At 41.7% G+C, this 27,359-nt stretch overlaps 1 protein-coding gene across 5 annotated transcripts in view; it reads right to left on the reverse strand.

The window, feature by feature from the left end:
* Nucleotides 1–27,359, reverse strand: part of Bap170 (Brahma associated protein 170kD) — a 484,022-nt gene that overhangs the window by 264,533 nt on the left and 192,130 nt on the right. For all 5 annotated transcript variants that reach the window (XM_067143530.2, XM_067143531.2, XM_067143529.2 and 2 more), the window contains exon 4: nucleotides 20,122–20,273. In XM_067143530.2, the coding sequence (XP_066999631.2) occupies nucleotides 20,122–20,273 (152 nt within the window). The remainder of the gene's footprint in view (nucleotides 1–20,121; nucleotides 20,274–27,359) is intronic.

A 27,359-nucleotide genomic window follows, 5' to 3' on the forward strand; every position in this document is an offset into this window, starting at 1 on the left:
AAATGAAACACTTGTTAAATCCTTCAACTGTGCCTCACTATTTATGTCCTGGTATCCATGAAATCCTCTGAATATGTCCAGAGGGGTGTTGGGACCACAAATTTTATCCACCTTCTCTGAAGTACTTGGAGGTACTCTGCTTGAGTTGCACTATGTGCCTACATCATTCCCACTTAAAACAAAAGTGAATTCGAAAGTCATTGCTTCAATCTGAAATGCTGCTTGCACCGACTTATGTAGGTTTTCACACTCATTTTTCACAATAAATGCATGAGTTTCCTGATTAGAAGACGTAAGCATATTTGAGAATTTCATTCGTTTACTTGCTCTTTCAAACCGGGATACATCACATTCTCTTTTCGGTTTCTTCTTACAGCTCTCATGAAACATAGATGGTATATATGATGGATGATTTTCAATATTACTCGGCTTTCCTCCAACAAAATGTTCACTGCAAATGACGGAGCATTTGGTAGATTCCCATGGGGTTCCATCTCCACCAAAATGGAGGAAAACATTTACTACTATTATTATTATTATTATTATTATTATTATTATTATTATTATTATTATTATTATTATTATTATTATAAATATTCGGCGTAGTCAAGACACGTGCACATGGAAGCACATAAATGTAAACATACGAACCTGCTGCAATGCATACTTGAAACGTACTATTTCAAAGTGTGCTTAAATGAACGTGTTCTTGACTTGGCATACCTGGTATGTTTGAAATATGTGATTTACGTCACAAATGAAGTAAGGTACTGTACTTTCTGTATTCTTCCTACGGCCGAAATCCACTTCCTCCGTCTGTCCGATTCCCATGGACGAGCAGGAAATGTGTGAAATGTAATTCCTTTCCATGCGTGTTTCTTTGTGTGTTGTGGCAGTTCACTGCACAACCGTTTCTATTTGATTTAGGCACGTTGATACATTAGTACTACCACAATTTCACACCTACAGTTACACAGCCTGGATAGAACGCTCAAGACAAGATCACTTAAACGTTACCGATTTCTTCCGCTAGAGGCGCTAAGAGCGGCCGTGCACGCTCCCTATATAAGAAATAAGAGAAAATGTGCGGAACAATAGGATTCTCCTGTGCCTAATAATACTGGAGAATCTGACCTGATAAATGTAGGCACCACAACAGTAGGTACACAGTTTTCATCTGTCCTAAAACCAACAGTACTAAAATACATCACCAGGAAATTGAGGAAGGAGATCAGAAGAAATAGAAAGCACGTTACCATTATTAAGACGTTGCACGTAAAAATCCGTGAGTTGGAAGCAGAACTTAGTAAGGGAGAGAGCTGAAGCACTCCTTCCCACCGACTGTGTATTTCGACTCCTCGTGGGATGGAAATCTTGCAAGTCGAGTTTCTAAAATTCCGAAGGAAGCTGAGGGAGGTAATATGAAAGCAAACTTTTTTGTTAGAGCAACTTCAAAGCTTTGAAAAAAAAAAATGTAAATACCAGGAGACTACAGTTAAAATTCTGTGCTGTTATCTTCAAGGTCGCCAACGGATTATCGACTTTTCAGAACACTCAATATTTTACATCTTCCTCATCCAAGAACGTTGAAATCGTATGTTGGATACTTAAAAGGGGAAACAGGCATAACTTCGCTAACTAAAGCCCGATTACTGACAGAAAAACTGTCGTTAGTGAACGACAACGAGAAAGTTAATTCCCTTATAATAGATGAAATGTCCATAAAGCCCTGACTAATGTATGACCGGAAATTAGATATGTTTATTGGACTGAATGACATTGAAATTGAGGTTCTTGGAATCGAAGATACGTTGGCCAATAAACTACTCTGCATTTTGTTCAAGTGACTCTCTACATATTACAGAATATCGGTGTCTTTCTATTTCACTTCAAACGTTACGGCTCACAACTTGCAAAATTAACGTCGGATGCGTTAAATGCTGTTGAAGAGTGTGGTTTCAGAGTGATCAGAAATGTGACAGACAATTCCCAGGTAAATGTTTCTATGTTCGAAACATTATGCGGAGGAAGCATTACGCATGAGATACGACATCGAGCTGATGAAACTAGGTCTGTGTTCCTACATTTTAATCCCAGTCACGTCATAAAAAAGTGCGATCCCAACATTTGTCAAGAAACATTTTTGTAAACAATGCTACCGTGACCGGAATCATTTGAGAGGTCTTTGCAAACTTCAAAAATCTTCATTTATGAAGCGGGTGAGGAAACTAACCAGAAACGTAGTATATGTATATAATATATATAATCGTATGGCCTCAACTACCGTGTGCAGACATTTCGATTTGACGCCATCTGGCTGTCTGCTCGTCAATTTCGACGTTCCGTTTTACTCTAGGTCCGCTAGATGGCAGACAGAGTAAACCGGATCTCTCTTGGGCGTCTATGGCTGAGATTTAATTAATTTTGTCGGGTGAATACCAAATGTATCACCAGAGATCTTTTACATGCCGACATCGTACGACATGGAGTGTCGAATGGACTTTTTTCCGCCCTTCAAAAATCCGACTACCTCTGCCGGGTTTGAACCCGCTATCTTGGGATTCGGAGGCCGACACTCTACCATGGATCCACAGAGGCAGCTAGAAAAGTAGTTTACCCGACAAATTTGAAGAAAATGAATGTAGCAAGAGACAAAATTGTATTTTCCCTGAAACAATCGCTGGTTTGAAGAGTATGGAGGTGGTTTGTCCCGAAGGCATTAAAGAAAGGGACAGTTTTGATGATGATAATGATGATGATGATGCTTGCTGTTTAAAGGGGCCTAACATCGAGGTCATCGGCCCCTATTATACGGAATGAGACGAAATGAAATGACAAATTAAAAGTCCAAAATTCTCCACTGACCAGAATTCAAAACGTGAGGACGAAGAATGAATGAATGAATGAATGGAGATGAATTTAAAACAATCAGTGGATGCGACCCGCAATGCCTTACATTCACAGATTCTGACGTTAAACAATATGACTACTGACCAAGGGACTGCTGCTATAGCATAACACTGAATCGATGATGCTTGCAGTCTAAGGGGGGTCCAAATTCCAAGTTATCGGCCCCTCATAACGGTACTTATCGCTAGGAATGTAGAACCATGGTATTTGTCATGCTGCGGTATTAATCAAAAGTAGCAGAGACTCGCGGTATTCCACACATTATGGTACTACTCACAGGTTATGAAATTCGACATATACTACAGACCTATGGTGTTTCTCACATTGCGGCGCCATCCACAGGCAACGCAACCCTATGGTGTTCAGCACATAAAGAGTACTAACCACAGGGACCTTCCGCTATCCCGTGGTGTTCTTCATATAGTGGGTACTAATCATAGGCAAGGCAGAAACATGGTAGCTATCATCCCATGTTCCCGCTCATATGGTGGTACTAATCACAGGTGCTGCAAGAGCCGACCGCACGGTGCTCCTGTGTGCTACTAATCGCAAACCTATTTGGTACCTAATATGGTGGTACTTCACGCTAGTAAAAGCGACCCATGATGTTCTCCGCATGGTGGTACTAATCACAAGTAGTTTCATGGTTGCAAGACAATCATCCCTTGGTCGCCCCTTTTAGTCGCCTCTTACGACATGCAGGGGGTACTGATGGTGTATTCTACATGTGCGTCCCCACCCGCAGGGGGTAGTGTGTTTGGTCCGCGAGAGGTATTTCATTCCACTCAAGTCCGCCGGCAAGCCGGTTAGGAACCCCCTATCCGCCACCTGGGACGCGCCACGTGGGAGTATCACCTCTCCCCCTGCTACGCCAGCAAAGTAGGTTCGTGGAGGGACAATTTTAAAGAAACACTTTGTTTATGGAGCATTTTATGAAGTGGTTCGATGCGCATTATGTCCGCAACACCTCGTATGGGACATATTCCAGGAATGAGAACAAACTGTAATATTTCAGCATTGAAGATGAACGCCTCAGTTGGTTAACAAATGATTTCCTGTCACATATCAAGAACATTCAAATGCATCCACAGAAAGAGAAAAGATTCACGAGGGAAACGTATCAGGCGTTGGCCCTGACTACCCAATACAATGTGGCCTGCGAGAAATACCTCGTAAGTATACATTTCCATTATGTCTTGACGAGGAAACTAACAAGCGATGACATCGAACTTTTCTTTAGCCACCTACGACGCAAAGCGAAATACAATGACACAATGGACGCTAGGTCATGTCTTAACGCAATCGAAACAACGTTCCCTACAGGAATTATTGCGGCATCAAAACATGGCAATGTTGAGCTGAGGGATGAAGATAAGATCTGCAATGTACGAACCAGTTACTACAATCAAGAATGTGCCAGATGGATTAAAAATATAGTTGAATGAAAGTCGCGAGGATGTGAATACATAATGTCTATCATTACTAAACCCTTGCAAGGTAAATTACATCAGATCTGTGCGAACACCACCTTACTGTTAAGTGTTCGCTAGTGTAAAATATGATTAATTTGTTTCAGATTCAACAGCTACAATGTCTGGTATTTCTCTAGCTATGGTAGCAGGATACTTAGTGCGTGTAGAAGAAGAACAAACAGACTGTGAAGGCTGTTTAGAACATATCTCTTCTCCAGCTAGTGAAAGTCCAACATTGTGTCTTATTCGCTTTCATGATCGAGGAGCCCAGCCCTCAGATACCCAAAATCATCGTTTGTGGCTCTTCTGCAGTGCATGACGGAATTTGTCACCTCTGCTATGCAGTATTTACCCCGACGACAGTTACTAAAAATGTGTACGTTTTTTTCTGAAAGCTAGGTTCATCAGTGAAATTAAGTGTAGAGAGTGTAAAGACGGCAAACTACTTATTTTTTCTACTCCAAAAATTTCTGAGACCTCTATTAGACAACATTGCTTCGAGCCACTAAAGTAGAAGTTAGAAAGTTTTGAAACTTGATAAGAAGCCCCCGAGTGGGAAAGTTTTAAAACTTTAGACACCTATCCAAGCCTATAAAGCACAACTCTATAAATAAGGTACCGGTACTGTGAATACTCAAAGCAACTTTCAGCTCTCTTTATTTAGGGTATAATTTACTTATAGACATACACGGCTATGCGAACAGAAGGGGGCAAGAACGCGATCCTAGTGGCTGAATGGTGAACTAAGATGGCACTCGTTTTCATTAGTGCATTTCAAAGCCTTGTATTATAGCGTAGGCAACGGTAAAAAGCCTCGCAAAGAGCAGGCAGAGGATAGAGAGGGCGGGGGTTTTGTCTTCTGGTGCCAATCATCTCCAGTAGATGCCGTTACTGATGCCACTATCTTAACCCGTCAATGGTGGGTGTAACAGTATTTACTAAATTATAACTTCACGTAATGAGCTAAATAAGGTACACTTCTCAAGCAGTACTATTTAAACATATCAGTAGACTATAAAACACCGGAAAAGAAACGTGTTCATATCACTGGACACTATTTGTTGGTGATAGTAGTGTTGGTGGTAGTTATGCTTTAAAAGGGAAATACGACAAGGCAATGATCCACTTAACTCTAATCAGAAAAGAGAAAGAAAGAGGTCTGACCCTTCGAAGAACGAAGGCATCTGCGCTGTGCAGCGCCGTATGAGCGTGAAAACGAAACACTCCACAAGTAGGGAGGAAGCAATGCTAGGCTCAGGGAGTGGTACCGCGGTCAGCAACCCACGATACCAAGCTGAGAGTCCCTACGGATTGCCTTTTTAAGCCACCTTTCACAACAGACTGTATTTACCCAGACGGGAACTATCTGTTTGTTGCAGAGGAGATCTTAATTCTGTGAAATCATCTGAAAGACACGATATCTAATTCTGTCGCGAGTATCACTTCGCGAGAAATGTAACATCCGGATTCCGCATAACGAATTAATACGAGGGTTGATTCAGAAGTCATGGTAACTATTCTTTTTCTCAAAAACATCCAACGCAGAAAATGTACTGATTACATTTGAAAGCGTACTACAAATATTTTTTAAAGGTGGCATCACATGGGTTAGGGATGCCGGAATGTCTGGTAAGGTAGAAGGACAAATACAGCATTTTATATCATTGTTTTGTTGTATATGTTTTATTCTCGTGCATATAATCAAGTGTCGTTTGGTACAAGTTTCAAAGTAATCTCTTAGGAAGTCTGAAGATACCTTCGACTGCATGAAATTCATCCATGTCTGCTGTCTCCGTCCATATGCTCGTACAATGTCTTTGTTTGTTGACAAAACGTTTGTCAATGGCTAGGGAATAAGATCGAAGTCGCACGGACTAAGATGTACGAACGCTGTTCGACTTTAGTTACTTATTTTAACAAACCGCTGTCATCAGACATCGGAACTAGGGAGCGTGAATACAGTCAGACTGATATAACCGTTACACACCTGTGTCCGGCTCCATGGCTAAATGGTTAGCGTTCTGGCCTTTGGTCACACGGGTCTCGCGTTGGGAATTTTAACCATGATTAATTCGCCTGGCACGGGGGCTGAGTGTATGTGGAGTATTCCATCATCATTGCATTCTCACTACGACGTGCAGGTCACCTACGGGTGTCAAATCAAAAGACCTGCATTTGGCAAGCCGAACTTGTCCTCGGACACTCCCGGCACTAAAAATCATACGCCACTCCATTTTTATCCCAACTGCAGGACTCTTCCCCAGCCGAGAAGAGACCGCTGCCGCTAGGAAGCAGACGACGCCAGCAGGCCAAGAAGACGACGACCGCGGCCCTCGCGCAAAGTGCGACCCCACCACAGCCCAAGACTGTCCCCAAGGAAGGCAGTCGAACGAGGAATCCAACAGAGCAGACCTCAGCGGGAAGCGGCAGTCTGGTGAGATCTAAACGTCCCCCTCTACAGCTCTTGCAGTGTTTCTGCTGTATGAGGTGGGGCCACAGTCAGTTTCGCTGTGCCCTGCAACCGCTGTGCTGGTCACCCCCACCATACGGACTGCACTGCACCTAGGGAGACGCCGGTGTGCGCCAACTGCGCGCGGAGTCATCCGGCTTCCCATCGCCGTTGCCCAGTATACAGGGCCATGGCCCGGGAGGAGAGGAAAGATGACCGGCGTCAATCCCACAACCATCCAGCAGGTCCCCGGCTCGGTGGGCGTGGCCTCAACCTCCGAGATCAGAGGCTGGGTACCAGGGACCCCAAGGGGATCGGGCGGTGCGGCAGGTCCTAGGATTTCTCGCCGCATGTCTCGGTAACCGGCAAGGCACGCGCTAGTCACTGCGGTGCCCTGAAGGACTGATCCCCTGAATAACTGGACTGGCGCGGAACGGACTAATGACTTGTGCATGATACCTGCTCCAATGAACAATATTACCTAGATTTTTTCAGCCCACATCCCTGCATGTACTATCTACAACATGACGGGTTTTACATGTAGGCATTTTCCTATTCCTGCCTATGTGGTTTTGTCCTCACCCTTACTATCCGATTACACCGCTATGATACCTCACCTCATCTGGCCTGGTAGCATGCTGAGCAGTCCGGCCCCACGATGTAGGGGGCAACGCGTCCGCCTGTCACCCGGCGGCCCCGGATTCGAATCCCGGCCGGGTCAGGGGTTTTAATTGTAAATTATTAATATCCCTGGCCTAGGGAATGGGTGTTTGTGTCGCCCTTAATTCCTTTCCTCACATTCAACACTTTACACTTCCGCTATTTACAAAATACACGCCGGTTCCTCACACATGGTGCAAGTAGGGGCAAAAGATCTTTCTAGGTCGATGCCCCGAACAAATAGCATTTTTAAAAAAGCATGCTGAGCATGGGGATAGGTAGAGATACTTTCCTTCTTTTTTACAATTGGATATACGTCACACCGATACAAAATAGTCTTATGGCGACGATGGGCAAGGAGTGGGAAGGAAGCGACCATGGCCCTAACGTACAACCCAAGCATCTGCCTGGTGTGAAAATGGGAAACCACGGAAAACCATATTCAGGGCTGCCGACAGTGGAGTTCGAACCCACTATCTCCCGAATGCAACCTCACAGCTGCGTGCCCCTAACCGCACAGTCAACTCGCTCGCTTCAGTATCACTAACTCCCAAACCTCCCTGCTGTCTCTTTCTCTTCCTAGAATTAACGTCACGTCGGAGGCGATGTAGATTGTGCTGATCGCCACGCGGGGGAACGAGCTTCACCCTCACCTCCACTCCCCGTCCCCGATATAAAGAATATCAGATGTTGAGTGATCACTGTCACGGACACGGAGATGCCGCGTACTCGTGTGAGACACCTGACAGAGTTTCAAAGGGACCTTATTGCGGGACTCAAAGTGGTCGGCTGATCGAATCGTGCAATATCCAGATTTGTGGGGCATTCAGATATGACAGTGGCCCGATGTTTGAATGCATGGGAACGCGAGGGCAGGCATACTCGTCGTCAAGGTTGCGGTCGATCACGTCTGATCACCACAAGGGGGCGTCGCCGTACTGTGCACCAAGCACATGCCAACCCCTTCACATCAGCGCCTGCTATCCGAAAACAAGTAATGGACGCCCTGCAACATTCTGTGCCATCCCGCACCGTTGGCCGGAGACTAACAGCAGCCGGACTAGGGAATTACCGTCCAATGTGTAGGCTGCCGTTAAATCATAACACAAATGGCTGCCTTTGGAGTAGTGCCGTGACCGAGAAGCAAGGACTGCTGATGAATGGAGATGCATTGCGTTCAGCGATGAATCGCGGTTCTGAACTACCCCGGGCGACCATCGTCTCAGAATATGACGGCAATCTGGGTAAAGGTTCCATTCTTCCAGTGTTTTGGAGAGGCACAGCGGTGTTCCTCCTGGCGTCATGGTGTGGGGCGTCATCGACTATAATTTCAGATCACGGCTGGCAGTGACAGTGATTGACAGCACAACGATACGTCACGGACATCCTGTGTCTTCATGTGTTCTATCTCATGCGACAGTATCGCAGTATCGCAGTCCCATTTTTCAACAGGACAGTGCTCGTCCACACACGGCACGTGTCTCTACGAACTGTTCCCGATAGAATATCTGTGGGGCCAGTTCGGACGCCAACTTCGTCCCAGTGCCAATATACAGGACATCAAGGACCAGTTACCATGGTTGTGGGCGATCCTGCCTGAGAAGAGGATACAACGGCCTCAGGATACCCTTCCTAACCGAATTAGTGTATGCATTCAGGCCAGACGGAGTGCAACGTCATACTTGTAAGTGGGCTCGTACTGGAAGCTCTTTGTAAATTTGAATCGATTTTGTGATCACTGAAATAACACCGCATACCCTCTCAACACGTAAAGTTTTATTTCGTTTCCTCGTCTCCTTCTGGCTGCTTTCTTTTTCTTATCAGGCAGTGTATATTATATGAAATGGAGAGCGAAGAACTGCTGTCGTTCTACGTGTTATCCTATGGGAATATTTTGAGCAAGCTCGAATAACACTTCTGTGGTCTGCTATCCCTCTAACCGCTAGCGAAAGGTGGTTTCATTTCGGCTGGCCACAGCGATGGAGTTGTTGTAGGCTGAGAATTTGCGTTTATGAATAGCTAGTAGTATCGTGTTCAGCACTCTGGTATTGTTTTATCATCATGTTTTGAAAGGCTGGAAAATCGTTCGAATAGTTAAGTTGGGCACTGTAAGGCAAGGTTCAGTGCAGTGTTGCCAATGTATGTAACGTGCGTCTGTCTGCAAGGTGTAGCCATCTGAGGTCAACATAAAACTGGGTAACGTGACGCTTATGCGCATGGAGTATTCGTAGTACGGAAGCCTGTTGTGCAATTGCCTTGTACGAGTTACTGCGAGCTGCGTCCAGAATAGCATCCTCATTCTTACGGTCTTCTCTCAGACAAGTGGTATCTTCTGAAGTACGCATGCTGTTCTTTTAACACGGCGGAGAGCTCCCTCAGTGGATCAGTAGTAGTGTGTCGGCCTCCGGATCCTAAGATCGCGGGTTCAAACCGAGCAGGGGTAGTTGGATTTTTGAAGGGTGGGGGAAAAAAAGTACGTTAGACACTCCATGTCGAACTATTTTGGCATGTAAAAGTTCTCTGGTGACACATTCAGTGTTTACCCGACAAAATTCATTAAAACTCAGCCATAGATGCCCAAGAAAGATCCTGTTTGTTCTGCTATCTAGTAGGCCTAGAGTAAAACGGAACGTCGAAATTGACGAGCAAGCAGCCAGATGGCGTCAAATTGAAATGCTTGCACTCGGTAGCTGAGGACATACGATTATTATTAACACTGCGGAAAGTCTTCTATTGCTTTCGTGTAGATAAGGGGCATGTCAACGTATTCGTCCATGGAATACATAGCGAATGACCATTCCGAACGTATAGCAGAGCAGTGTTCGTAGCTCACAAAAACAATAATTGCGGTACTTTACTGGCATATGTTTAAACACTGGAGCTTAATATCGATGTAAAAAAATATATACGATGTAGGATTCGAACTATCAATACTACGTACTGTACCGGTTACGACCTGTACATAACTATTTATTGAGCATAAGTTACGTTTATTTACCACGCGTAATGTTCCGAGCGCGCCTGGTTTGTTTACCAGCAGCAAGGACCAGCTAGCGAGTGTATGACGACTGTGAGCTGTGACGTAGCTACAGGGGCTAGCTAGGCCGCCCGCTCGTCTCAACACGTGTTACCAGCGTGGACGGGTATTTTCTGGATTCCACGTCACTTGTTCTAGAGAGTTCGATGGAGAAAATTTTGAAATTTCTATAATAATGATGCTAGCGAGTCGAGCGATATGTCATCTTGTTTGGGATCACCTAAACGTCCCAATGCTCGAGTTTCAAGCAAATCCATCGAGGGATTCGGGAGATGTTCAATCAAACCGTATTATGACGTAGACATCCCGGATTGAATAAAAGGAGGACCTACTGTAGCCTATTCACACAGTCTCAGCTGAGTATTCAGCGGGGACACTCTTGCTGCTACTATCATCGCGGAACTCTGTCATTATACAAGTGTGGGAAGACGATTCTTCCAAGTACTATAAAGTGGACTCATAAGAGTCCGAGTGTTGTAGAAAATTTTCTAAGTCTTCGTAATTGAACTTAGAATATTTACAAGTGTTAATTGAATGGACTTGTATTATTTACGTGCCTTCGAGACTGAAACTTTTCTAAGTGTTTGGACTTGTATTATTTACGTGCCTTCGAGACTGAGACTTTTCTAAGTGTTTGGACTTGTATTATTTACGTGTCTTCGAAGCTGGAATTTTCCTAAGTGTTCGTGAAATGGACTTGTATTATTTACGTGCCTTCGAGACTGAAACTTTTCTAAGTGTTTGGACTTGTATTATTTACGTGTCTTCGAAGCTGGAATTTTTCTAAGTGTTCGTGAAATGGACTTGTATTATTTACGTGCCTTCGAGACTGAGACTTTTCTTAAGTGTTTGGACTTGTATTATTTACGTGTCTTCGAAGCTGGAATTTTCCTAAGTGTTCGTGAAATGGACTTGTATTATTTACGTGGAATATTTGCGACTGTTGAGGAACTCATCCTTCTAATAGACAGTGATTGATTAACATTGCTAGTGATAAACTTTCACTTTCCAACGGCTTTAAACGAAGTTAGGATGTCACTTACATTTACTCAAAGACTTGTGCATTTGCCAGTGTTGGTTTAAAAGACTTATAAATTTCGTCAGTGAATTTATTTATGTGGAAGGACTTGTGTTTTCGTCAGTGGTCACTCAAAGACTTTATGAATTTCACCAGTGATTAACTTTAAATATATTCAAACTTACAAATGAATGGACTTGTGTTTTCATTCGAGTTTAGGCAAAGACTTGCACCTTCGCCAGTAATGAACTTTGAGTTTAACTATAATTTCACAAGAAGGGACTTGTATTTTTCGTTGCCAAAAGTTATTCAGGGACGAGGATTTTCCTAGTGATGAACTCTAAAATTATTAATACCACTCATATCGTTTTAGGAGTGTTGGAAGTCTTGATGTACAATTATCAAGAACTCCGCTTATAAGTTGATCATCCAAGATTTTCATGGACTCAGTGCTACTAGTGACCTTGGGAACATCAATCCTCTCAGTCTCATTGGGCTGAGGTTGTACATGACTATCTACAACATCGCCTGGATCATCGGGGTTCAACCCGGGCCTCAGAGTTCGAGACATCTCTACTTGCCGTCAATCCAGACAGTCCAGCTGCCTCTGTCTGGAGTCCCTGGAATCCCTGGAGTCTTCTGGAACGTGCTTCAACCAGCTTGGCTTGGTGAGCTGGAGAACCCGAGCCATACTATTGGAATAAGAGGAAGACAATCCATTTCTACTTAGAGGTGATGTGCAAATTCATGACTTATTTGAATAAACTCTTGTGCAATCAGAGTCAAAGTTTTTCTGTAGATAGGACCCTACCTCCTGTACCGAGCCCTAGCTACAATTAATCCAGTTTTTCGCCCTGAGAACTATATTCATGCTACTTTAAAATATAATCTGAGAGTCGGGCTCTTTTACTGGTACAGAGAGTCTCGCTAACTGGTAGGCTAGCATTTGGCCACATGTGTGAGTTATAAGAATGCCTCCAGTTCGCTGTTTCGTCGCTCTCCAAGTCAATGAATGTATCATAGTTTTGAACATTAATTACGCGTTTTGCTATACCCGGTTGGCACGATATCTTGACATAATTACACGGTAGACTGACACACGATAGAGCCTCCGTGGCTCAGGCGGCAGCGCGCCGACCTCTCACCGCTGGATACCGTAGTTCATATCCCGGTCACTCGATGTGAGATCTGTGCTGGACAAAGCGGAGGCGGGACAGGTTTTTCTCCGGGTACTCCGGTTTTCCTTGTCATCTCTCATTCCAGCAACTCTCCATTAACATTTCATCTCAACTGTCATTGCCCCAGAGGAGTGCGACTGGCTTCGGCAGCCGGCACATTTCCTATCCTCGCCGCTAAATGGGGGATTCATTCATTCCATTCCTGACCCGGTCGAATGACTGGAAACAGGCTGTGGATTTTCATTTTCAATGACGTACGATAAATGATGGAAAGGATGACATATTTCGAACGGTCTATCTATTGCCACGTGGCGAGAACGTTAATAGTGTTCAGTATCGTTTGTTTGCAGAATGGCAATGTACTTCCAGTGCTTTAGTACCATGTATGTATGTATGTATGTATGTATGTATGTATGTATGTATGTATGTATGTATGTATGTATGTATGTATGTACAGTCCGTCAGCGATTCCGCTGGTGGGATCCTCAACAGCTCTGCCATCAGCTGCCATAGATGGCCTAGGCAACGGGATGATAACATAGAAATATCAACCTCACGACGATCTCAGACGTTTGCTGGGCTACAGAACAAAACACTGGTAGGAGCAGCTGATTGACTTGGTATATGAACTGAGTGTGCATTCAATGAGACAGCTTGGACACAATCCAGTACAGTAGTACGGTGCTGCCGTGCTTGTTCACACAACAATGAAAAATAAGAAAATTATTTTCTTGCACATATCTAAACTAACATCTTTCAGTAAACAGTATCTATTCATTCGATATTTTCCTAGCCCGTTAAGTGCATCTAAACGTGGAAGTCATCAAAATGCGCATATTTGTTTTTTCACAGCTTTTAATAGAGTACGCTTTCCTGAATCTGAAAATACATCATATGTGCACGTTCCTGCAACAAAATAACCACTGAAATATGGCATCACTACTGACACTTCCCTCCTCGGTTGTCCGACAGAATTACATTTCGAAGGTGACATTTTTTTAATCTTTACGTGCATTTTTTTCAGGAACCATAATAACTAAAGCGATCAAACTTTTTAATTGCCTAAAACCTACAAGGAAGACTTGCGGAGTATATTTTCCCCTAAAATGTAAGTAGTGTGGCACTAACCACCTACAAATTTGCCATGAAAAAAAATATTTTTGAGAGCCAATTATTATGGGGTAAAATACTTTTTTGGATACACTTGTAAGTCTTTATTGCAGGTATTAGTGTTATTAACTTGCACAAAAAGAATATTACTCAAGTAATATATATTTCATGACTACTGTACGGTACCTGAAGTTGTGGCAGAAATTTGAATTTTTAAATGTGATTTGTAGCTATTTACATCTCTGTTGGTGAACTGAGAGAGATAGTTTATATAATGTTTGTATTTTTCCCTAATTGATGGTAAAATGTGAGCTAAGTTTGGTAGTCTTGGAACAAATACTTTCTTAGATATCAATATGCAAAATACATCTTTAAAAAGCAGGTTTCACGTCTATATTTTAACGTCGTAATCATATAGATTTACGGCGACGCTGGTAGGGGGAAATTCTATAACTGAGAAGTACCGACCATGGCCTTCATTTAAGGTAGTGTTAGTAAATTTCTTGAGTGAAAATAGGAAACCCCTCCAAAGCTGTCGACGGTGAGATTTGAGCCCATCATCCCTCGAACCGTGCCGAATGGCCATTTTGCTCTTTTACTCCATTTTTTAATGTATAAAAATAAGTAACTGAAAATAAACAAGAAATGAAAAATGAAACAAATTTTCAAAGGGAGAAGAGCACTTGTTAGAGCAATACGCAACCAAACAATGCAGGCAATGAATATACTGTATGAAGTATCGGAACAGTTTACTGTCAGACAGATAACGCATACTACAAGGTAAATGTTTACAGATCACAGCAAACAAAATGCCTTATACCTGCGAACTCCGTCACAAAACATGAATACCTGTAGCGAAATAGAATGCACGATTCTGCTTCACCTTGATTTCAACTGCATTTTAGAAACATAAAATAATCCAGACTATTTATCTCGTATTGTGTGTGGTTGGGCGGCCGTCTATTTAAAGCAACTGCCCCCTCCCCCCGTCCAAGGTCTCGTAGGATCACAGGCGAGGTATGATCAGATCGAAAAAACAACTTCATAATAAAATTGAGCGAAGAGGTAATAGTAGACCAGCTTTAAGCTCGAACACAGATTCATCACCTGGCTCCTAGTCAAGCACAGGAACAGACGGCACCAACGAGGCTGCAACAGTAATAAGCGTATCAGATGAAATATAAGATTCACAGGATATTATTAGTCTGTAATTTGTGATTTCGTAGGCGAAGGCAGCAATGTAAACTATCTGAAAGATGGTCTCTAGCTGCTGCTATTATACAAGCTTGGTTGGTACAAATAGCGGAAAATCTATAGGAGAGAGTGGATTCGGGTTAGAGTTCTGAGGTGGTCTAGAATGTTAAACTATCTGTTCGATTTACACTTCCTTAATTAAATACTCTAGCAATATGCTAATATTCAAAACATTTAGACAAGCTTTTTACAGTAATATTCAACAAGATGAATCTATTCATAAAGTCCATCATCGTAATATCAGCAAGAGGTGTCCTGTGCACCCGAACTGCGACAACGAAACGCTGTTTGACAGATTTCTCACTAGTTTTGACCGCTCTCACCACCGTTCTCGTTTAAACTTATGCATACAACCACCTTCACACATTGTTAAGCACTGTTAGATATCCTTCAGAATACCTTTGAAATGGAACATGATTAAAAATACCAGACTTACAGAAAGACCCAAATTCGCCATTATACATATATCTGGATGGTGGTCAAAACAAGCACCTAACAACTTCAATGACTAGATGTCGAAGTAGTAACCACATTACTCTTCACTTTACCCCTCTCTTCAATTACCCGATAATCCAAACAACCTGTTGGCATGGTGGTACGCGCCACTTGTCTGCTTAATGATTGAAGTGCTGCTTTATCGATTTTAGCGGTGAACCCACGTATAATATCATGCTCAGCCCTTTATAATCGTAAATGGCTTAATTTAAGTTCTTTTTTTTAAAACAGATACTTTCACAATGGTCAGGAGTAACATCTATGCTGTCAAAACCACCATACAATTTTCCATAAACATACAACCTACACCCAAAATATTAAAGGAAGCGTTTTGACAGACAGGGCTGAAGGGAGGTGCACTGCACGTGTCATTGCACGGTGTTGCCACATTCCTGCATTCCTCCCTCCTTCCCCTCGCTTCCGGCTCACTCGTTCGATCGTTCAGAAAGCTGTGTTCTGTTGTACATAAACAAGAAGCAAGAGGCTTGGCAACTCCAAGCAACTCGAACCAGCCAACAGGCTTATCTCCATGGTAACCGCAGTGGGTCCGCCCACGTTTCCATGGCAACCATACATCCTGCTCCCCATTCTCCCTACTGAAGAAGGCAGTAAACGGACCTCCCTCTAACAACTGTCAGAACGCATCATTCAATATTACGACTAAAGCGCCAGTCCATTCCTCACCCTCTACCCCCCGGATGAACTTCAGACCGCACTCGAAGTCTGAGATCTAGAAACTGAACAGTACATGCATGTGCTGGCAGTCAAACAGAAGCAAATCCGCTGTGGTAAGGATTCAGGTCAGGCAACAGAAAATGTACATTAAAAGCAAGAATTAATATTGGACAAGCACCGAAATTATAAATTCTAACTACTTCTAAAGAAATGTATCACTGTTATCAAGTTTATAAAGACTACTGAGGTGTTATCCCAGTAAAATGTCGCAGAGGAATGAAGACCCTGCGAACCAAGCTGCATACGGAGACATATAAAGGCTAATACTTAGTTGCATAGGCTTTATAGTAAGGTTCCAGGCTAAGTAACAGATTCAACATGCTTAGTGCCGTATTATTGTTCTTTACAAGCTGAGGCATCTTTTGTCTTAAGTCCCATGTACTGTTAGGCGTAGTCTGTAATAGTATGCACAGATGTAATTATTTGCATCTAGGATTGGCGCAAGTGTCCTGGGAAACGAAATAAGACAATGCCCCCCCCCCGCCCACACACACACAGGGATGGATGAGATCACACGCAGGAAGCCACAGTCAGATGGATTTGAGCCTCGGGTGATCATCGAACGGCGTTTTTCGACAAGTTATGCAGAGTAGGGTTGAGATGACGTCACCTACAAAGAAGTGTCAAGTTCCCAACTTACAATATGCACAGGATAAATGAAAGTGCTACATGCATACCTATAAAAATAATAAACTATTATGTATAACTTCGGAGGGTGTAAAATATTAAAATACTACAAGTTTTGAAGTTCATCTTTCACAACAAAATTTACCATAACTTTTAAGTCTACTCTAAACTAACTAAAACGTTCAATATAATAAACAACATATGACATGATCAAAAAGGCAGACGCGTAGGTGACCCTTTCTTTTAACTCAAAAGAATACATATTCATTTGCACACCCAACAAGCTTTGAAAACTACGTCTTGCTTTTTGTACGAGATATGGTACTTATCAGTTGTGACTGTCGAGTACTGGAATTTGGTCCCTGCTTATTATTATATTTCTCTATTTCCCACTTTTTCAATAATGGATTTTTCTTGTAGCCTACCACAATTGCGCACAGACATAGTCAAGAGTCAGTTTTGTTTTCACAAAAGTTTCCATTAGGCTACGTGTTCAAAGCCTGCTTTTCTCAATCGACCTATAGTTCGAGTTAACACAGAACACACTTTCATAGTCTGCATCATTACTTGGAATTGCAACACTGAACCTGACAAACCATGATTTCGTCAATTACAGCTAACACAACACTGTAAGACTGCTTCCTGTCTTTTCTGAAGACCCGCGTTGCTGGTTCTCTAGACAATACAACATATCAAAAGCTATATTCTCATCATCGTCGTGGCCAGTGTTGTCTTTGTACAAACCAAAGCCTGATTTGAATTCTTCGCAAGTCATGCCAGAATTTAACAATTTTCTAAGCTCCAGTGTGTCTTCAATAAATTGTGCAAACCAATTTTTCAGATACAGTACACAATTCAAATAGACTTTACTGGCACTTTCCTCAATCTGTATTTTCTTTAGAACACCATCTTCCCCCAATTTGCTCAGCACTGCCATGGTTGTAAATGGAATGAACGTACTCACATTTCTACTTTCCAGTTTCTGAAGTACTTATAATATTCTGCTACAACTTCAATTGTAAGCCTAAGTGTGCCACTAAATAACTTCAACTGGGCGTAAATGAATAAAAACCACAGTTCAATCTCAAATAACTTCTTTAAAAGTAACTCTTCAAGCCATCAAAGAATCTCAGGATACGTTCCACCACTGAAAGGAGGGATACCTAGCGAGTCTATACATGCTGAAGCACTTGCTAATACTGAATTCCAATAAACTATTAGAAATGTTTCAACCTGCTGACACATAATATGCAAACGTAAAGTGGTGATAAATCTGTAAAATGTATTGTTATAATCACCAGGGATTGACAGGTTCATTATCTGCAACATAGCCAATAACTTCCGCCAGCACATACGAAGTTAAACCATTCTAAATATATTTTGCAACAACTTCTGCAGCCTCATTTGGAAGAATGCACGCACGCATAAAGTCTCATTTTTATTTCAATGTTCCCATCTCCAGGCATGCTGGAAAATTTGCAGCAAGTATTTTCATATCGTTACTGTTTGATGCCTCACATGCTAATATAACGAGAATTGCCGATTGAATTTTAATTTTTCTTCAAACCAGTTATACAGAAAATCTGTAGCAACAGCTTCTGATTTAATTCTTGGAATAGCAATTCGCTGAGTCGGGGAATGGCTTTCGACCTTCCATGAAATACTCCTGGGGCGTAAGAAAAAATGTCTTAACGGATAACGAACAAAGATTCCGGGTGGAATCTCTCAATTTTTACTCTAAACCCGAGAATGTCACATGGGACACTTGATTACAGAAAGTGAACGAGCTAATATAATGATGTAGAAACGCTTGGTTACAGGAAGTAAATAAGAGCTATCTGAAGAAAATAATGCAATAGTGACTAAACGTCCAACTCGACAGTTACCTATCATACCTGTGATATATTTCCACTCATACGAAACACAAGTCACATAATTAATGTTAACAATGTTGTTTTCATATCTACTCAATACACAATTAACAAAAATATTTCTTAATGTGGTAAAGCAATATTGCAGTTCCTGCTAACTTCGAAACTTGCCCCTTATCATAAATGTGGTTTAGAATTCTGGATATGAGGGAGAATCTCTTTCCTTTTGGTAAGTAGATAATGGAAAATATTGTAAAAAATAAAATGGGAATACAGAAAAGGTTCAAATTAGTGAAACCTCATATAAGATGTTTTTGTCTACTAGCATATTCAACGTGGTTACCAAGAACGTTCTGGTTTAAAAACTACATGGATACAATTACGCTGCATTGCCGGATAGGTTGACAATGCAGTACTAATAAAATGGTTTACATTAAGTTCTCATTGGTGTAAGTATAATGGCTATCACATCATGATAAAAATAGGTGATAAATACGAGTGTGATACGGTTTCGAGACCAAATGACACTGTACGTCAGCAGTATGTTCAAGTTGTGGGGGATGTTACGTCAACAGTAAGACGACCAGATAGTCGATGACTGGAATGCGGAAGAATTAATCGTAGTAGTTCTGGGAAAATACATAGTCAACGGGGCACAAAAGTTCTGTAGTGTACAGAGTATATTGAGAATGGACTGAAGACACACACGGAGCGAAAGTTCTGGTTGCCCGACTCTGACAACTGCCAGAGAGAGTACGCCTAGACACATTAGGAAGCATGTCGAATTGTGAGTTTTATTCCACCCGTTGTGTTAACGCAATATTGGAGAACAACAACGATGTCTTCTAGAGCAGTTCATCGCCGTTTTATTACAGTATATCTTACAGTTGCATTCTTGTCAGACGACCTGGTAGACGGAGTTACCATGATCGTATTCGCAATAAATATACTCTTCATCGCAGAGAGTTATAGCCTCGGGTGCTACAGATTATAAAACAAAGCATCTCTTGTGTGTATCCATTCCACCATTATAAGTGGCCATAACGTCGAAGTTTCGATACTGTAAAAAAAGGCTTCGTTCTTGTAGCTCATGCGACCTTATACCGCCTTGTTGAATTTTGATCTGGGGACTGGTTTGTAATCATTTCTCCAGTACTATATAAAATGAATATAAGACACTTATTCAGACGCTTCTGCTCGTTTACCTCTCTCCGCTACACTTTGAGAATAGCCAGACATACAGTTCCTAAATTAAGACAACCTGCCAAAAGGGAAATGCCATAAAGAACAGAATCTCAATCTTACCTGCGACATTATGCTGATGGTGGTTGTAAGTGAGTGGCACCGAGTGTAAGGCCCGCGCTGACCACCGTCTATGACGACTTTCCTCGTCGTCATCACTCGCCCGGTCCACATCTTCTCCCAGGTAATGGAGCTTTTCGTAGCGGTCCAAATACCTTAAACAGAAGAAAAGTAAATCATAAGACGAATGGACGAGTTTATTAGAGAAAGTCTGTATAGGATTTCCATAACAATGGTTTGAATGCATCCATTACAAACACAAAAAGTAATCAATTAACTCATTTCAATTATTGTAATTTCAACGCATTCACTAAAAGTTATTTCTCGTTCCATTCCAAATTCTACCAAATGATTGAACTTTCATGCCAAAATCCCGTAATCTTAACAGGCCTATAACGATGTATTACATACATGCAAAACAATGCCTATAGAATCTTCGTACGTCTACAATGAGAAGTCGGATCATTCATCTGACACAGAATAGAGATTACATAAATCTTAAATATGATTACATTCCCGTGTATAGCATAACCGGTAGTTTACCCTTCACTACTATCATCATCATCATCATCATCATCAATGTCCCACTCCAGTCGCCCAGGTATGGTTTCACCACTAGCATCTACCGAAATAACCGAGACTTCGCCCTATCGAGCTGGATCTCATGTGCTGTTCTGTATAATGTAAACTCCACGTATCTTGCCCTATCTACGAGACGTCCGTGATGTGCAGGGTCGTTAAAGCTGTTGAAAAATGAACATGAAACATTACTACATCAAAAGAAGGCACTTATATCGCCAACAATATTAAAAGACTGCACAGATTCTTCATGTCATTTTATAAATTATCTCGTTCAATGCAATTTTCGCATCGTTGATGGGTGGACATATATTTTTGCTTATTTTTCGTCACTTCGGTTTCAGAGGTAACAAACACTTGGAGGATGCAACATCTGGTCTGACATGGAGGCATGCAGACTCTGATCTTCTCCTGAGGAAGATTCTGCCATTGGCGTAAATGACTTTCCAAATCCGCCGCAGTTGCCGCCGGCCGAAGTTGCCGACCAATCTGGACCCAAACGTTTTCCATGGGCGAGAAGTCTAGAGACCTTGCTGGTCAAGGAAGCATGAAATCACGAAGGCAGGCCAGAGATACCCGTGCTATGGGAGGCCGGACAATATCCTGCTGGAAAAAGGGGCTATCGAGTAGTCTAGTTACTTTGCTATCCGTCTGCACCAGGAAGAGAAGCACACACGGTCGCAGAATTTCTTGGACGTACTGCCACGCCATCAGGGTTCCTTCCGTCACCATCAGTGGGAAGCACGAATCGTAGGAAATAGCACCCCACACCGTGACACCTCTCCTTGGGGCGGTGTGCTGCTCTACAATGAAGCGTGAATCGTCTCTATGCAGACAGAACAGTGATTCATCACTGAACATAAATCGTCGTCAATCCGCAAGCTGCCGTACTGCTCGTTGCTGGTAGAAGTTCAAACGTGCTCAGCGATGTTCAGGACGTAATGATAAACATCGTAAGGGACGCCGCGACGACAGATCCTGCTTTGTTAGCCGCCTGGATATGGTACCGGTTGACACAGGGTTTATCCCCAGCTGCCGTGACATGCCTCTGGATGATGCGCAGCGGTTCCCTTGGAAAGCGTACAGCCTGTCGCATTATAAAATAAACCGCACTGCTGGTGGCCCACCGGGGTCGACTCGAGCCTACTCAACGCGCGTGTGTATCCTCCACATTCCCACTGCATCCAACACTGATGCACAGTGCAACAACCTGCCTCTCTTAGCCCGAAGATGCGGCCTCTTTCAAAGGCTTGCCAAAGGCTTATCGAATGTGCTGTCTGGGCATGCAGCGTGTTCACTTAACCTAGCTCTGTAACTCACAATGTTCACACTACGGCACACTACTTACATTTTAGGGAAAAATATACTCCGCAAGTCTTCCTTGTAGGTTTTAGGCAATTAAAAAGTTTGATCGCTTTAGTTATTATGGTTCCTGAAAAAATGCACGTAAAGATTTAAAAAATGTCACCTTCGAAATGTAATTCTGACGGACAACCGAGGAGGGGAGTGTCAGTAGTGATGCCATATTTCAAGAGTTATTTTGTTGCAGGAACGTGCACATATGATCTATTTTCAGATTCAGGAAAGCGCACTCTATTAAAAGCTGTGAAAAAACAAATATGCGCATTTTGATGACTTCCACGTTTAGATGCCCTTAACGGGCTAGGAAAATATCGAATGAATAGATACTGTTTACTGAAAGATGTTAGTTTAGATATGTGCAAGTAAATAATTTTCTTATTTTTCATTGTTGTGTGAACAAGCACGGCAGCACAAGGCCTTGTTCAGTGTCTTGCATCAATGAATGAGGGGAACGGGGTGGGGGCACGAAAGGCCTCTTATTAACACTTCGCACAAACTATCAGCATCAAACGCAAATGGGTCTCATGTCAGCCTAAGACGATACTGCTGGCAATCTTCGTTGCTTTTTGCGCGATTCGTTCGTGGTGCGGTTGTTATTGTTGTTGCGAATACACGTTTTTGCTGTTTAGATGATTACCATAACACTTTTGGGAAACAACATTTGTGTTATAAATTAATATAGCTTATGGTTTCACACTTACAGATGTTCAATATTTTTGAGTCATATTCTGTGCACATTTTTGCCACGGTTCAGCCTTCAGGTTACCTACCATCAGCAAAGGGCTGGTTTGATTATAAGCAGTCGACAGCAAGCAATACCGTCGGTAACTGATCTATATTTTCTATAGGGATGTACTGAAACGACAGATGACTCACGAGTAGTAGACGGACCACGCTTCTAGTTCAGCATTTGTTTCGTTGATTTTGTATTTTAAAGGGAGTTTCTCCATTGACAAACTTGTGAGCTATTAAATAATGTTATACAAAATAATAACTACAAAATACCTGCAATGCCCGACTATCGCTGCGTTCCAATGCGCCAAAGTAAACCATAGCCTATTCATACCACCAGTTCCCGAAGTGGGAGTCCTTTTCGCACGAGATCCGTAGGGAAAAAATAAGAAAAGTCTGATGGAGCCACAGTATTATGGTTTGCTTCAACCTGACCTGTCCAATAGAAACCTGACCTGTCCAATAGAAATATTAAATTACACTGCACTGAACACACAATAAATCGCTGTATTTCGAATCACACAATGACCTCATTTGAAACTGTGTACCACCGCACTAATTATTATTCAAAACTCTCAAGTTTGAAATGTTTACTTCTGTCTTATGAGCTGAAATAAAGTCTTGAAACTCAGAGCTGAAGAGAAAGCGCTTTCAGACAGCCTAGTAGCCATTGTTACTACAGTCCTACATATGTCTTGTACCAACATAGTTGGAGATGTGTGGGATCTGGTAAATGCAGCACGGGTGAAGTTTAAGAAAGCGGAGATTGTTATTAGTGGAATACTGTGTAGAAGGGATACTGACTGGAGGGTGATTGGGGATTTAAATGAGACTATGAAGTGGGTATGTGGGAAACTGGGAGTGAAATTTCTAGATCCAAATGGGTGGGTAGGAGATAGGGATCTGCGCTCAGATGGCCTTCATTTAAACCGCAGTGGTACGTATAAGTTAGGAAATTTGTTTAGAAGGGTAATAGGGAGGTACATTCAGGGAAACGGGATGGCCTAGGGAGCGGTGATAAGGGAACAGGGAACTGGAAATCAAGTAGGGATGACATAAAATTGTTAGTGTTGAACTGTAGAAGTATTGTAAGGAAAGGAATAGAATTAAGTAATTTAATAGATATATATTCACCAGATATTGTAATAGGAGTTGAATCATGGCTGAGAAATGATATAATGGATGCAGAAATTTTCTCACGGCACTGGAGTGTGTATCGTAGAGATAGGATAGGAAGGGTGGGAGGCGGAGTGTTCATTCTGGTGAAAGAAGAATTTGTAAGCTACGAAAAAGTTAAAGATGAGACACGTGAAATTCTAGGTGTAAGGCTCATTTCTAAAGATAATAGGCAACTTGATATATTTGGAGTGTACAGATCGGGAAAGGGTAGCACTGACGCGGATTCAGAATTATTTGATAGGATAGTCAGCTATGTGGGAAACGACATGGAAAGAAATGTGATTGTAGCGGGAGATCTGAATTTGCCAGATGTCAATTGGGAAGGAAATGCGAACGACAGAAAGCATGACCAACAAATGGCAAATAAGTTAATATGGGAAGGACAGCTGATTCAGAAAGTGATGGAACCAACCAGAGGGAAAAATATCCTGGATGTCGTGCTGATAAAACCAGATGAGCTCTATAGGGAAACTGAAGTAATAGATGGCATTAGTGATCATGAAGCTGTTTTTGTGGTAGTTAAAAATAAATGTGATAGAAAGGAAGGTCTTAAAAGTAGGACTGTTAGGCAGTACCACATGGCTGATAAAGCAGGCATGAGGCAGTTTCTAAAAAGTAGCTATGATCGGTGGAAAACGGTAAATATGAATGTAAACAGACTCTGGGATGGGTTTAAAGAAATTGTTGAGGAATGCGAAAACAGGTTTGTACCATTAAGGGTGGTAAGGAATCGTAAAGACCCACCTTATCATAATAGAGAAATAAAGAGACTAAGAAGGAGGTGCAGACTGGAAAGAAATAGAGTTAGAAATGGCTGTGGAAGTAAGGAGAAATTGAAGGAACTTACTAGAAAATTGAATCTAGCAAAGAAGGCAGCTAAGGATAATATGATGGCAAGCATAATTGGCAGTCATACGAATTTGAGTGAAAAATGGAAGGGTATGTATAGGTATTTTAAGGCAGAAACAGGTTCCAAGAAAGACATTCCAGGAATAATTAATGAACAAAGGGAGTGTGTATGTGAGGATCTTCAAAAGGCAGAAGTATTCAGTCAGCAGTATGTAAAGATTGTTGGTTACAAGGATAAAGTCAAGATAGAGGAGGAGACTAAGGCCAAAGAAGTAATAAAATTTACATATGATAACAATGACATTTACAATAAGATAGAAAAGTTAAAAACTAGAAAAGCGACTGGAATTGATCAGATTTCTGGGGATATACTAAAGACAATGGGTTGGGATATAGTACCATATCTGAAGTACTTATTTGATTATTGTTTGGTCGGAGGAGCTATACCAGATGAATGGAGAGTTGCTATAGTAGCCCCTGTGTATAAAGGAAAGGGTGATAGACAAAGCTGAAAATTACAGGCCAGTAAGTTTGACATGCATTGTATGTAAGCTTTGGGAAGGCATTCTTTCTGATTATATTAGACATGTTTGTGAAATTAATAACTGGTTCGATAGAAGGCAGTTCGGTTTTAGGAAAGGTTATTCCACTGAAGCTCAACTTGTAGGATTCCAGCAAGATATAGCAGATATCCTGGATTCAGGAGGTCAAATGGACTGTATCGCGATTGACCTGTCTAAAGCATTTGATAGGGTGGATCATGGGAGACTACTGGCAAAAATGAGTGCAATTGGACTAGACAAAAGAGTGACTGAATGGGTTGCTATATTTCTAGAAAATAGATCTCAGAGAATTAGAGTAGGTGAAGCTTTATCTGACCCTGTAATAATTAAGAGGGGAATTCCTCAAGGCAGTATTATCGGACCTTTATGTTTTCTTATATATATAAATGATATGAGTAAAGGAGTGGAATCGGAGGTAAGGCTTTTTGCGGATGATGTTATTCTCTATAGAGTGATAAATAAGTTACAAGATTGTGAGCAACTGCAACGTGACCTCGAAAATGTTGTGAGATGGACAGCAGGCAGTGGTATGTCGATAAACGGGGTTAAAAGTCAGGTTGTGAGTTTTACAAGTAGGAAAAGTCCTCTCAGTTTTAATTACTGCGTTGATGGGGTGAAAGTTCCTTTTGGGGATCATTGTAAGTATCTAGGTGTTAATATAAGGAAAGATCTTCATTGGGGTAATCACATAAATGGGATTGTAAATAAAGGGTACAGATCTCTGCACATGGTTATGAGGGTGTTTAGGGGTTGTAGTAAGGATGTAAAGGAGAGGGCATATAAGTCTCTGGTAAGACCCCAACTAGAGTATGGTTCCAGTGTATGGGACCCTCACCAGGATTACCTGATTCAAGAACTGGAAAAAATCCAAAGAAAAGCAGCTCGATTTGTTCTGGGCGATTTCCGACAAAAGAGTAGCGTTACAAAAATGTTGCAATGTTTGGGTTGGGAAGAATTGAGAGAAAGAAGAAGAGCTGCTCGACTAAGTGGTATGTTCCGGGCTGTCAGCGGAGAGATGGCGTGGAATGACATTAGTAGACGAATAAGTTTGAATGGCGTTTATAAAAGTAGGAAAGATCACAATCTATATATATAAAATAGGAGTTTTGTCTGTACATTGCTCAGAATTTGAAAATAATGGTATTTCTTTATCGGTCATGTCCATAGTAACAAGAAAATGCACTTTTTACTTTTCCGTAATTTCTGTCTGTCTGTCTGTCTGTCTGTCTGTCTGTCTGTCTGTATGTATGTATGTATGTACACGCATCACGAGAAAACGGTTGAAGAGAATTTAATGAAAATCGGTATGTGAAGTCGGGGGACGAGCCTCTACAATCTAGACTATAAATCATTTTACTCACGCTGAGTGAAATGGTAGTTTAGGGGAAGGCCTAAAATTGAATTCTCAACTATTTATGTTATTAGTGGTCTAATGAAAATCGGTATGTGAAGTCGGGGGATGAGCCTCTACAATCTAGGCTATAAATCATTTTACTCACGCTGAGTAAAATGGTAGTTTAGGGGAAGGCCTAAAATTGAATTCTCAACTATTTGTTATTAGTGGTCGTATTTTAAAGAAAATGGGTATGCAAAGTTGGGGAATAAGTTGCTACAATCTAGGCTATCAATAATTATATTCACGGTGAGAAAAATGGTAGTTTAGGGGAAGGCCTAAAATTTAATTCTCAAATATTGTTGTTATTAGTAGTCCTATCTTGGTGAAAATCGGTATGCAAAGTCAGGAAATAAGTCGCTATAGTCTAGGCTGTAAATTATTTTATTCGCGCTGAGTGAAATGGTAGTTTAGGGGAAGGCCTAAAATGTAATTCTCAAATATTTCTTATTAGAGGTGTAATCGATGAATGCTACATAACTAAGGTTATATAGTATTAAATTTCCTATTATTCATGTCTTATACATTGTTACCGTACTGGCTTTGATCACAAACATGTTCATGAATTTGGATTTTTGTTACTA

This window comes from Anabrus simplex, chromosome 3 (genome assembly GCF_040414725.1).
Source record: "Anabrus simplex isolate iqAnaSimp1 chromosome 3, ASM4041472v1, whole genome shotgun sequence".
NCBI classification, from domain to species: domain Eukaryota; kingdom Metazoa; phylum Arthropoda; class Insecta; order Orthoptera; family Tettigoniidae; genus Anabrus; species Anabrus simplex.